The following is a 13,135-nucleotide window of genomic DNA, read 5'->3' as shown; positions in this document are numbered from 1 at the left end:
GTATATTGGGCCCGTTTCTTCTTTTCTACTCCCTCCCTGTGCTACCGCCTTTTCAGTGTTTTACACAGCCAGTTCCCATAGCAGCTGTTGTTGAGCCTGCATTAAAAACCATAATAAAATACATGTCCCAGGAAATTCTGTAACACGCTGTCCTTCCTCACTCTTAGAAGTCCGCTTCTGATTACACTGATGAAACCCAACTGACTTGCTGAGAAATAGCATTCCTTGCATCAGTGTAAATACTGTAATTATTAGGATTACACTGTACCCCAAGCCTCTAGGATGCCAATAGCATGCTCAGTGTTACTTGTCTTGGAGGAAGGTATTGTAGCTGATTCAGCACTGTAGCATTGTAGGTGCTAGCCCTTGTGGGGCCCAATAACCACTCAGACACATGGCTAAGGGAAAGGCTTTTGCTAGGGCTGGCAGGAAAGTGGAAAGGTTGCAAATACCTTAAATAGCAAGGTTTAAACAGTTACGGTTCAAAGTGCACAATAGCAGTTCTTGTGGGGCCCTGGTACAGCACAATCAAGAGCCAGGGCTCATCAGGCTAGTGGCCTTTGGTGCCCTCTCCAGTCTAGTCTCTATTCAAGCAAATAAGCATTTCTGAGCTTCCAGGTCAGGCTCACTTAGTGTCATTCATTGAGGCCCCTTTGCACTAGTTTCCTGCCCAGCCACTGCACCCCCATAAGTCCCACACAGACCTACATCCAACTGTGATATCCGTCAGTCAGAGACGGTTCCATCTGCAGCTTTGTCCACAGACTAAGGGCTGGGCTACACTGAAATTTTACATCAACATAGCTACGTTTCTCAGCAGTGTGAAAAGAGATGTGGCTATGCCAACCTAACGCCTGGTATAGCTAGTGTGATGGACAAATTCTTCCATCCACCTAGCTACCGCATCTCAACTAACTACAGCAACAAGACACACCTACACACACATCCCGTTACTGTGGTAAGTGTCTAACACACATACACTGCTGCAACTGTGCCACTGTAGCATTTTAAATATAGCTAGACCCTCAGTTCCTGGCGCTTCTTCTCTCCAGCTCCCTGCTGCCATAAGGCTCCCACTCCCTCCCAAACACAGCCAGCCACTTGCTGGTTCAGGACCTCTACCTCGTCTCTCCTCTTATCTGGCCAGAGGAAGGCGAGTGCAATGGGGAGGGGACTGATGGCAAACACAGTCATTACTTAGCCAGCAGGAAGGGAAGGTAGTCAGGAGGGGGCTGATGGGCATTGCAGTCCCTGTTTTGCAGCTCCATCACACTACAGAGTAAGATCAAAAGCAGGCCTTATGTATTTAGGTTCACTGATTCTGAGCTTTAGTTTAAGGTTGGTTTGTTTCTTCCTGTAGTTGCTAACCAAGCTCATATTGACCCAGAGCCTCATTTCCAGCCAACTTGGGCTTGGCACAAAGCTTGAGCGTGGGGAGGGTCAAAAGTGGTTTAAAGAGCTGGCACACTAAAAATAACAGTGTGGACATAACATAGGGTGGCCACTCATGCCTTCCTGGAATACCAGACATTCCAGTACAGGCAGGAATGCCATGGACCTGTCCCTGCTTGTGCGATCCTCACCCCTGCTGGTATGCCCGCAGATACATGCTGTGGATAGGGATGCTGGAACAATTTGTATAGTTAGGATGCTGAGAGTCATTGAACCAAACTGTAAACCATGTATATGATGGAAAGCACTTCAAGCCGGGGGTGTGTGGCAGCACCCCCAGCACTCCTAGTTCCAGCACCTATGACAGTGGGTGCCATTTTTCAGACAGCACTCAGCCTCCCCCTTACTTCCCCCTGGCATGATTTTTGTGTGTGCGGTCACGCTGGTGGGGGATGGGGGCAGCACGGTGCACTCTTCAAAAGGGCTCTTCCATCCAGTACCATGTCTGGTTTTGTCTGACTACTAGACAGGGGAGAAACCCTAGAAAAGCAAGACTGGCCAGTTTAATACTGGATGAGTGGCCAGCCTAACACTGCTGCATGGGCAGCAGCTGCAACTCCCCAAGTTCAAGCCTGCCCAACACCCCCTCTCACCCCCCGGCTCACCTTTTAGGGGGAAAACTCAGGCAACTAGCCTGAGCCACCCCATCTACACTGCTACTTTTAGCACACTACCTTGAGCAGAACTAGCACGAGTCTGTCTACACACAATGGGACCTCGCAGCTGCACAGACATATCTCTAGTGAGCCTTTACACAGGGAGGGATTAATGGAGCATCTGGCCCCAAAGTTAGCTATAGCTTATGAAGTCTTTGCCCAGCATTACACCATTAGAACACGTGACAGGAAAGCAATCCAATGTGTCATATGTTTAAATGCAACAGATCTTGTCTGTTCTTCAACTTGCTCTGCTGGTGATCTCACTGGTCAAGGCCAAATAGCCTGAATCAAACCAAGCCCTCCTCATCCCAAGAAATTTCCAATGAAAATTACCACGGACTCCATTTACTGATCAGATTCCTCTCCCCCGGCCCTCCAACATCAAGTATGTAGGGAAGTGTGTAGGGCAATAAAAAAAACATGCTGAGGCAAAAGTTTGCAGGCTGTTTGGTCTCTTCTATTGCTGCACCTGAATTTCTGGCACCCGCAGGCTTCACCCCTACCAATGTTTCAGATGAGTATAACATGATTCCCAGGTCTAAGTCCACGTGAGAGGTTTGTAGGCAATGCATTGTTGTCCGGTAGGTGGGATTCACGACACTGCTAGGAGCTTTCACTCTTTTCCCCCCTCTCTCCCTGGAGCAGAGACTTTGCAGACAGCTGATTAGAGTTCTGTGAATTTTCTTATTTGGGACAAGGAGTTTCCTAAGGTTAGAAGATAAAACTGAGGCCCAGAAAAACCTGAGAAAGGTTGCAAAAGGACTCAGACCCAGCACCAAAGGGACTTAGGTACTTAGAAAATCATAGGAACCGCATTGCAATCTACAAAACCTTAGTTAGGCTCCCTGTACAATGAATGGGGAGAGAAAGGTGCCTAAGCATGTGATCGACATCCTACTGTGCTAGGCGGGGAGCTACTGAGACAATCCATCGAGGATTTGGTAGTCCTGGTACTGTAATTAATAGGGTGGATGGTGTTAGGCAAGCCCTCATTTAAAAAAGGTGTCATGGGCCACTTGATATCCTTAAGAAAGAAACTCATGGCCTTTAGATTAAGACCAAAGGTGGTGGTGGTGGTGATTTTAAAAATAAAAAACAGCTAGATGAGCTAGATCATAAATGATATAGCTTGACTGGTCTGGCTGTCAGTGAATTTAAACACCTTGCAGATCCAGAAGTAAAACATTTGTGAATATTAACATCTGCTCACAGACACTTGAGTATCTCTGCTTTAGGAGGTGGGCTAAAATAAGTTCTGTAACCCTGGGATGGGCTGTAGTTTAGTGTAATTAATCTGCCCTTGAGTGTTGCTGGATGCACCTGTTGAAATATGAATGAGTCTTTGACCATGAGGCATGATTATAAACAGGCATATGTACAGGAGCTCGGAGGGCTCAGAGCAACGCATATTTTATGACCGAGGTGGGAGTGAGGAAATGCAGGTCAACGTGCTAGAAGGCAGGGACTGATATACAGAGTAGGAATGTGTGGGATGCTTCGGGCAATAATTGGAGAGAGACTGGTGGGGGTTAGCTTCAGGGGCAGGGAACGTGTTTTCACTTGTGTCGGGCAGTGCCTAGCACATTGTAGACACCACCCCTTCAAGGAGCAGTGGGCGCTGTCTGGGGTTCTCTGCTCAGTGTCCCCATCAGGTTCCCTTTGTTTAGCCCTGTGATCTCACTCCCGTTCCTATTATCTCATTAGTTGTCCCCTGCACTTATTTGGAATCCTGGATTTGTGAATCCTCCCCTTAGGCTAAAGGGAGGTCCTTTAGTAGTGGGCGGGCAGAAGCCTGCTCACCTCCTGGATACCAACAGGACATTGTAGACGCTACTAGCATACAAGTATATAATAATGAAAGGAGGTGAGCATTGGTATAAATTGCATAATCTCTGCTGATCTAACTAGTACATTTTGAAACTCTGCAGGGGATAAGTCTATGTGTGACTGCTGAGCACCATATTCCTTGTAGGTAAATATTTCACTGTTGATAGTGAATCCTATTCTTTCTTGATATGCCCTCTGACATTACAAACGTCCAAAGAACTGTTTTGTGTTTTCATTGGAAATTGCTGCTAAATCCTTGACCAGTGCCATTATTCTTTCTCCCAAGCAAGCAGCAACCTACTGAACGGTCCTGTAAAATTGGTTTATAAATTGTTAATGAACTCCAAAGTCAAGCTATTATCACATTTCTACTCCACAGAGAGAATACTGTCAATGCAAACGCTCTTCCTGATGCTTTAAGCGTTTAGCATAAATTACACTCTCCAATGGGATCTATTTTCATTTTTGCTCTCTGAGCATTTGTTATATCCTTCCTCGGTAAAGTTTGTTTAGTCTTTTTTTCGTTTGCCACAGCATCACCTTCTGCTGCCAGAAGACCCTCAGATCAGCCTTTCCCACTGCTAAAGTGGTCAGTGATCTGTAATGACCTTTATTATAACTTTCTACAACAGACTTATGCAAGCTTCTTTTCCATTTCTGACAAGTTCACTAACTGCCCTTCAGTCCAGTAGGGATAATGAATGCAGAGAGAAGCACAGAGACACACATAGCATTTGGAAACCATGCCAACAGCAACCTTGAACTGCTAGAGTCCTATTATTGTTGGAAACTATACCAGAAAAGAAGGGGAACCTCCCCCTACCCTGTATTAAAACCCATTTATAGGAAACGTATATAAAACGCTTGGTATTTTTCATAAGATCACTCTCTGGAGGGGATGTCTGGAAACTCTGCATTATATAACAGTGATTCCCTGTTGACTCTCACCACTCTCTTTCTTCAGGGATTTCACGTTTAAGCAGACTCACTGTATTGCAAACAGGACATTTATTTGTTTGGGTTTGATAGTGAGCTTTGGGTAGTCTTAGCATTTCTCTCTCCAGACCCTAAATAGTTATTACAGACCAGAGACAACATGTTTAAATGGGTAAGAGAGACCGATAAACTGTTTCATTAACCGTCTTTATTTTTTTTTCTATCTCAGATTACTTTCAGCTACATGGACTAGGTAGTTAATTTTTTTAAGAGGCCTATACATTTCTATGGGACATCTAAGGAATACCATTGCTGATAAGAACCCTCATAAATGTCTGGGGAATTTTGTTTATATTTCATGTCCATATGAGAGTAGTGCTTTCTCAAAGCAATTTCAGGACGCTATCAAGCTAGTCTACAGAGTTACTGGCTGCCTGGTCACACCACAGCCTTAACAAAAATCTATTGAAAAATCTTGTATTTCCAGTTTACAACAAAATGTTTCTTTTATGGTACAAAAATGAATCTAGGAAAATCAGCTAAAATTACTTCTGTAAATTGAAACTTTAATGAGAAAGCACAGAATATACAGTATCTTCTGAGCAAACAGATGTAAACTGTGTGCATCAGCTTCACAGGAAGTTTAAGTCTGAATTAGTTCTTTAGGTGTCTGACGTTTTTTCAATTGAATCAGAGCTCATAAGGATATAAATTGGAAGTAACTACATGAAAGCAACAGAAAGGTATACTGGTGTTAAACTGGTGAGAGAGAAGAATTAGGCCCTCTGTTTAGAAAATTACAATTTATCAAGAAAGCAGGAAATAGCTACACAACAATTACAAATTTGACTCATTTTAGGCTTGGCAGAATTCAATTTTCTTTGTAATTTCAATTGATAAGATCAATGTTTATTTTTAAGCATTTTTTTCCATTTTTACCAATTTAAATTTTCACAGCTGTGGGAAATTGAAGGGGGTTCAGGTATTGAAGGATCTGACAACAATTACTTGAAGACAGTAGATGTTGAGATTCAAAAAGTTAAAACTTTATAAACACTAAAACACAACTTGTCACCATTGCATGTCAAAATATACCAAGTAAATATCCTTAAAACAAACTCTAATAAGTTCTCAAGCAGCATTTTTCTTACTGTGGCATCTCTAAATTTCTGTTATCATCGATGGAAATATTTTTTCATTGGTTTGTGTGTGTGCAGAGAAATTGATGTTTACTGACATTTACTATTAAAAATCTAATCCTTCCAAGCCTATTTTATACTACCTCATATTCACTTTTTTATTATATGCTGAATTTTAATTAATGTCAACAGCAATAAGAACACAAGCTACTCACTGCTTAATATGGGATTTCTTGTTGGAAACCTGGCATGGTTGCAGTTCCTCCTAAACCTACAAGTAACAAAAATTACCTGGGAGGAATAACTGACAGGCTACATCCTTCAACTATTTTCATGAGAAGGAAGATTACTGACCTCAACGGAATATACTCATACACAGGAACACTTACGTCCCAATCCTGCTGGTATTCTGTGCATGGAACTACCATGGACTTCTCTTAGCGAGTGCCAGAGGATAAATATATAGGATCCAACCCAGCACCCACTGAAATCAAGGAAAAGTTTCACATGAGGTTTAGTGGGAAATGGATCAGACTCATGGGCACTTCTTTCTGTGGGAGCAATGAATGTAGTTCTTGACTTCAAAGGTTCTTCCTTTGCTAATGGGACCTAAAAGAAGCTAACGAAGGACAAAAGAAAGTTTGCAATTATTTTCTAAGAGGAGGAGGAAGAGAGGTAGAAAACCTAGTGGAAGAGCTGGAATTATCAAAACAATTTAAAATACATACAGATTATCAGACAAATAGGTCAACCTTTATATTTAAAACCTCATTTATTTGCACTATGTACAAAATTTACAACATTTAAAAATCAGATATTTAAAAAGATGATATGTTGTTCAGAGCCTAAAAATAAATATGTAGAATCTAACATTTGTGTGCTATTAAAATATCATACTACATCCACAGATTGGCTGGTGCACTAAGAGTTTGGGGCAAAGAGGAGAATTATGCACAGAGTCTCCGTAAACATTGTTTTCAGAGAATTTAATTTTTTTAAAACTATTATAACTATTATCTCCCACACTGTACAGTCCCAGTAACATGGACTTATTTGTTGACCACCCCCTGTAACTGTATATAACAGAACTGGTAGCAACTTCATTTGACAGTTCCAACTTCTCCTTTTAAGGGCAAGACAGGTCCTTGCACACCTGCAATGCACTGATGGGGATGAGGTTAGAGGAGATGGAGCTGCAAAGTAGAAGTAGCCTGAATCATTCTATCTATGCAATGATGAAACCATCAGAATAGCTTGGGTTGGCTGGAGAACATGATTACAGTGGCTGTACCTGTTGCTTTGGAAAGGTGAGTATGTGCCTTGACACAGCCTTGTACCTTCAATGGCTGGAGAGCACTACTGGGTTCACAAGCCATGTCTCAGTCTAGCACTCCCTTGATATGAGGTCTGCATAGGGACTGAGCTATATATGCCACTGGGGAGAGGCTCCCAGGGCCTGCTTGCCTATGAGTGCATCTGCACAGACACACCCAGAATTTGGCCATATGTCATTTAACTGTACAAATGGTAGGTACAATCCATTTTTAAATGCTTTACTACTAATAAAACATAATCCCTCCCTAGTAAAAAAAGATAGACACTATCGCAGTATAGTCAAGATGGTTCTACTCATCTAGCTCATCAAAATGTTGGTTACATTTGGTGAAGCTTCAGCAGTAACCTAAAAATATCACCCCGTTAATCAAGCATCAAAAACGTAATGTCTATAGGAAAAGTATTAAAAATAGAGATACAGCTTACATGTAGGGAGACTACTCTTGCAATCTCAGTGGCTGACCTATGCAGCCCTAATGCCAATGGGAGTTGAGGGTGCAGAGCAGCTCACAGGATTGGGCTTTAATAACCTAAGAAAGTCTACTCAAGAGGGGGTCAAACTTTGTGCAACTGCAGGCCACACCATTAACTCACCAGGAGCCCAAATGACATGCCTCCCTTGCATAAAAATAGTAGATTGCAACCACCCTTGTAATTAATACCAGGGATTGTTGAGATGGTCACTCAAATTAGAGATCCACATATTTTACTGCAATACCATAAAAATGATGCAACTCAACGAAAACACTGAAATTCCATGGTTTTTGACCAAGAACATGACCATTTGTGAATGAAAATGGGCCAACTTTCATGCAGTTTTATTTGTAAGTAAAATTAATTATTTTTTTTTAAAAAAGGGGTAAAGCTCAATTTTCACACTGAAATGTGTAAAAATATCTGAATTTTCACACAAGTAAAAGTTCTCCAACCCCTCAAAAATATGTGGGGCATGGGGAGGAAGGGTTCAGATGAATTGTGAGGTTTTGCAATTTTCCCATAAAAAAAATCTTTCACACAATCCTAAATAGTACAGATGTGTAGACCAAAAGAAGCCATTGATCATTACAACTAAGGGCTGGTCTACATTATGGGGGCAAGGGGGAGAATCGATCTAAGTTATGTAACTTCAGCTATATGAATAACGTAGCTGAAGTCGACGTACTTAGATCTACTTACCACGGTGTCATCACTGTGCATTTTTTGTTGAGGTGGAGTACACGCTAGAGCGATCGGCGGTTGATTTATCACATCGATACTAGACGCAATAAATCGACCCCCGCTGGATCAACTGCTGCCTGTCGATCTGAACGGTAGCGTAGACAAGCCTTAAGACAAGAGCATTGCTTACTGGGCTCAGTAGTGTCTACAGATTATTGATATTTCGAAGAAACTCTACCGGATTAGTGTTTGTGGACAATTTTTATGCCCTTTAGAAGGTACCTTCTTATCAAAGATTTTTTACAGAGCACTTGGATTCCAGCAATATTTCCTCCCTCTTTATAATACATTTCACTATATAAGCCTCGGAGCATAAACCTGTATTGTAATTTGATTAAGTGCAAGTTATCAGTTGATTCTTGCTAACCAAAAATAGCTCAAAAACACTTACATGGAAAATTACACGGTTGTACAATCTATCAAAATTCCACCCAGTTTTTTCTTTAGTTTTAAGTTAAACCAGTGAGGGAAACTTTAATTTACTACTGACCTTGTAAAGCAAGTTAATCTTTTTTCAACATTGGTGCAAAATATTATAAATTATCATAGTATATATTACAGTTTTACCCAATCTTAAAACAACTATCCTATTAGGGTAAATTGTTCTTAAGAATGTTTTTTTTAAAAAACAATACATTAGATTCTAATCATACCATACAAAAATAAATATTGTATAAATGATTTACAAGTGACATACACAACAGTTGGTGCCAAAATTATAGCCAAGACTATTAAAAGTTTCACCCTATATACCAGGAGTAAACATTAGAAATAAATGACGTTTTACTAGCCTTTCTTTGTCAGAGTACAATCATGCACTACAATGTGTTTCTTGACATGTGGCTAAACAGTTTTATACATTTTGATATATACTTTTAAATGTAAAACCTCAGGCATAGTCCTGCAGTTGTTTGGGATGTATAATTCTCACTGAAGTCAACAGGAATTTGGAGAGTGGGAACATTGCTGGATCAGTCCTTAATTTAGTAGTAATTTAATTCTAAATTCTGTCTCCAATGGTATTTAAAAATATTGTCATAAAAGTTGAATTTAGGCAAGCTTTATCTTATTCTCACTCTTAGTGTCCATACCCCAATGACATCACTGGGACTGGCATGCATGGACTCAGGCCAGAATATGTCTATGTGGTTGTTCCAAAACACAGTGAGTTCAATGGGACTTCTTACGTGCTTAAAGGTAAGCATGTGCTTAAGCGCTTTGCTAAATTAGAGTCAGTGTTAAGCACCTTGAAGGACTGGGCACCTACCTGTAAAAAGAAATAAAATTGTGAAGCACTATGAGCTGTGCTGCCTTGCCATGCACCATCATATTCCACAGGAGGCTTTCAAATAGCTTTTAATATACATTTTCCCCTCTTAGACTAAAGCTGGCTGGTTGTATTTGAGCCCATGTTTCAATCAATAAAGCTTAAAAAACTAAGGTCTCAGGCTTGACTTACAAAAGGTTGTGTGATGTCATTCTTTATAGAATAGATGAGTTTTTACAACAGGTAACACCACCATGCTCAGCACCACATCCAAACATTTTAAAAGTCAGACGTGAAGGTTTCTTTTTCCCCTCTGGGTTCTCATGAAGAAAAAAAACACATTTTCGCTGTTGATGGACTGCTTTAGAGAAGGCATTTGTGAACAGCTGAAGCCTGTTCACAATCTCCCATTGGACCCAGTTCTCCTCTAACTACTTTTATACTGGTGTAACTCCATTGACCTCAATGGAGTTACTCCTGATTTACATCACTGTAAGTGAAAGAAGCAGCAGATCCAATGGAAGTTTGTGGTGTGCAACAAAATGACAGGGCAGGCGTCGAGAGCTGAAAGGTTAGATTAGCTACTGTGAGGTTTCCAAACAAATCAGGAAGGTGCCAAAGATTGATATGAGAATCAAATTATTCTGTTGGAATCAGTAAATAAATACCTCTTCATGAGAGAGCTTCAAATAAGCTGCATAATATATCTTTAACAAATATTACCACTTCACAGAGAGAAGACAAATTTCTAGAATATTCTATGTACCAGTGTATATGGGTGACCCACTAGCTTTGAAAATATTTCAAATGTGTTTCTACTCAAAATATTAAGTGAAAACAATTGGATTATTCTCCCCTTCAGGAGAATACACTTCAGGAACATTTAGGTGCAGTACTAACCAAAATTAACAAAAAAAAATCAAGAAGAAATTAAAATTTTGGGAATGTTGTTGAAATACTAAGATTTTGAACATATATTAAGATAAGGTCATATATCGATACTAAGGTTTTCATCCAGTTGAGCTTTTCCAACTATACAAATGGCACCATATGACATCGCTATGAAGTAAATACCAACAGGAGACATGACGTTATTATTGATATATGTTGGGAAAGTCTTTTTGTCTGATTTATAGGGGATGTCGTTGCAAATATTGCATCAGTTGCATTTCTGGGTAATGGCAAGTTACAGATATTTCCTTCACAGCAGGAAGTGCAGATCTGAAAGAAATAAAACTGTTCAGTAACCAGAGTTATTCCACTTTTGAAGATACCTCAGTACCTCAGACTAACGAGTGGATTTATCATGATGTTTGCAAACCATCACATCGGTCATTCTGCTTGTATGTTATATCCCTGCCCCCAACTCTTTGTCTGTCTTTCCATTTACATTGTAAGCTCTTAGGTGTGGAGACGGTCTCTTATTCCATGATTGTACAGTGACTGGCACAATGGTGTCCCAATCTCTGTGGAGGTTCCTAGGGACTACTGCAATACAAATAACAACAGTCACCCCTCCTTATTCTGGAGAGGCCTGGAGACACTGAATTTGTCTAGGATAGTATTAAGGTGTTAAGAATAGCAATTTGGGGTCTGGCACGCGGTCAGGTGGGCAAGAGAGTTGTCTAGGACAGATGCGTGGCCTGGACAAGTGATGTCTGCTATAGGGAGGGCCGTAGCATTCAGTTTAAAACAAATATACTTTTTTTCAGAGTAAGCCATTTAAAAAATAACACCCATTTTGGCTGTATGCTTACAGCAGAGTCGATGCGATATGTAGCATAACTTTCAGAAATTAATCATGAATTTATCTAGGCCTTTCTAGGTACCCATCACCTGATATCTAGGCTAATATAATACTGGAGAATTAAATACACAAAGATACATGTTCTATGTATACAGCCTATTGGGAATAAATACTATTCAAAGGCCTGAATTCTCAGTTTCATTAAGGTCCCTTTACACCATTCTGGCAGCATAAAGAAGACTTAAAAGGTGTGTAAAGTAAAGTCAGCTTCAATGGGACTGCTCCCAATCCCATGTATAAAGTTTATCTTGTGTTTTTGTCTTGGAGGATCACCACCATAATCTGTCTTGGAGTTTAATTACCCGAGCAACTCTCTTTAGTTATTAAGAGTTCAAGGGCAGAGAGAATTAGAAGTTTGGTTCCACAACAGTTAGTGATAAAAGATTTTAAATGTTACCAACCGGTCACATTTGAGAGCAACATTCAGAAATATTAACTAAGTACATTGGACACCACGCATCTTAACTGACCTGAATGCTGGAAGTGTAGATGGGAAGGGGCGCATTTTAAGGTATATCACTCAGTTGTGTCCTAGAATTACTGAATGCTAGCATAGGATAATAGATAGAAATGAGCATATGGGATTTTTAACTACCCTGCAAGGCCCGCATGATGAGTGTCGCCTAGTGGAAACACCACAACATTTCAGGGGGTGTTGATTCCTGTCCAGTATCCCCTGTTAAAAAAAAGGAGCATAAAGTTGGTGCCAGTGACTGACACATACCCAGATACAGCAGGCGTTACTGCAAGTGAACATTTCAGGGAAGATTGTGCTTTGGTTCCATAGGACTATGCATGGACATGTAGGACCAGTCAGGAACTTGGCTCAGGGGACAGAGGAGTTGCATGCCACCAAGAACAAGTGAGTCAGGTGTGGGGGACGTGAGGGAGTGGCTTCCCCCCACTTTCAGGCATCATCCACTGATCTGGCCAGGCACCAGGTAAAAGTAAGTTGCACCCTTTTCAAGGCTACAGTAAGTTACTTCTCCTTGCAGAGGGAGCGAATAATTCCTTCCTGGGTCTACTGCATGATGTATCAATATTTAATGTCATTTGGGAAAACTTATCCAGTCAACATTAACATTCTCATTTCCTCCTCTCTTTGGGGGCTGGAGGAGTGGTTTTTTGGTCACCAGCCCATGTCAGCATAGTTCCTGCAGAAACAGTAGTGACATGGGCCAAAAGAGAGGCGGGGGAAGGAACAGGTGAAGAGGAACATGGCCTTCACACAGATGGCACAGGCCCCTGCGAATAGTGGGGGAGTCACTGGTTTACCCCTGCTTCTTTTGTCCCTCACCATCAAGTGATAATCATAGAATATCAGGGTTGGAAGGGACCTCAGGAGGTCATCTAGTCCAACCCCCTGTTCAAAGCAGGACCGATCCCCGACTAAATCATCCCAGCCAGGGCTTTGTCAAGCCTGACCTTAAAAACTTCTAGGGAAGGAGATTCCACCACCTCCCTAGGTAACACATTCCAGTGTTTCACCACCCTC

At 41.1% G+C, this 13,135-nt stretch overlaps 1 protein-coding gene across 2 annotated transcripts in view; it reads right to left on the bottom strand.

Annotated features, from left to right (window-relative positions):
• Window positions 1-9,265: 9,265 nt before the first annotated feature.
• LYPD6 (LY6/PLAUR domain containing 6) overlaps window positions 9,266-13,135 on the bottom strand; it is a 66,616-nt gene continuing 62,746 nt past the window's right edge. For both annotated transcript variants that reach the window (XM_073304729.1, XM_073304730.1), the window contains exon 5: window positions 9,266-11,054. In XM_073304729.1, the coding sequence (XP_073160830.1) occupies window positions 10,893-11,054 (162 nt within the window). In that variant the 3' untranslated portion in view covers window positions 9,266-10,892. The remainder of the gene's footprint in view (window positions 11,055-13,135) is intronic.

The sequence above is a fragment of the Lepidochelys kempii genome, chromosome 11 (genome assembly GCF_965140265.1).
Source record: "Lepidochelys kempii isolate rLepKem1 chromosome 11, rLepKem1.hap2, whole genome shotgun sequence".
Taxonomy (NCBI): Eukaryota; Metazoa; Chordata; order Testudines; family Cheloniidae; genus Lepidochelys; species Lepidochelys kempii.
Note: the sequence above shows the minus strand (reverse complement) of the source record. Positions and strands in the feature narration are given on the sequence as shown.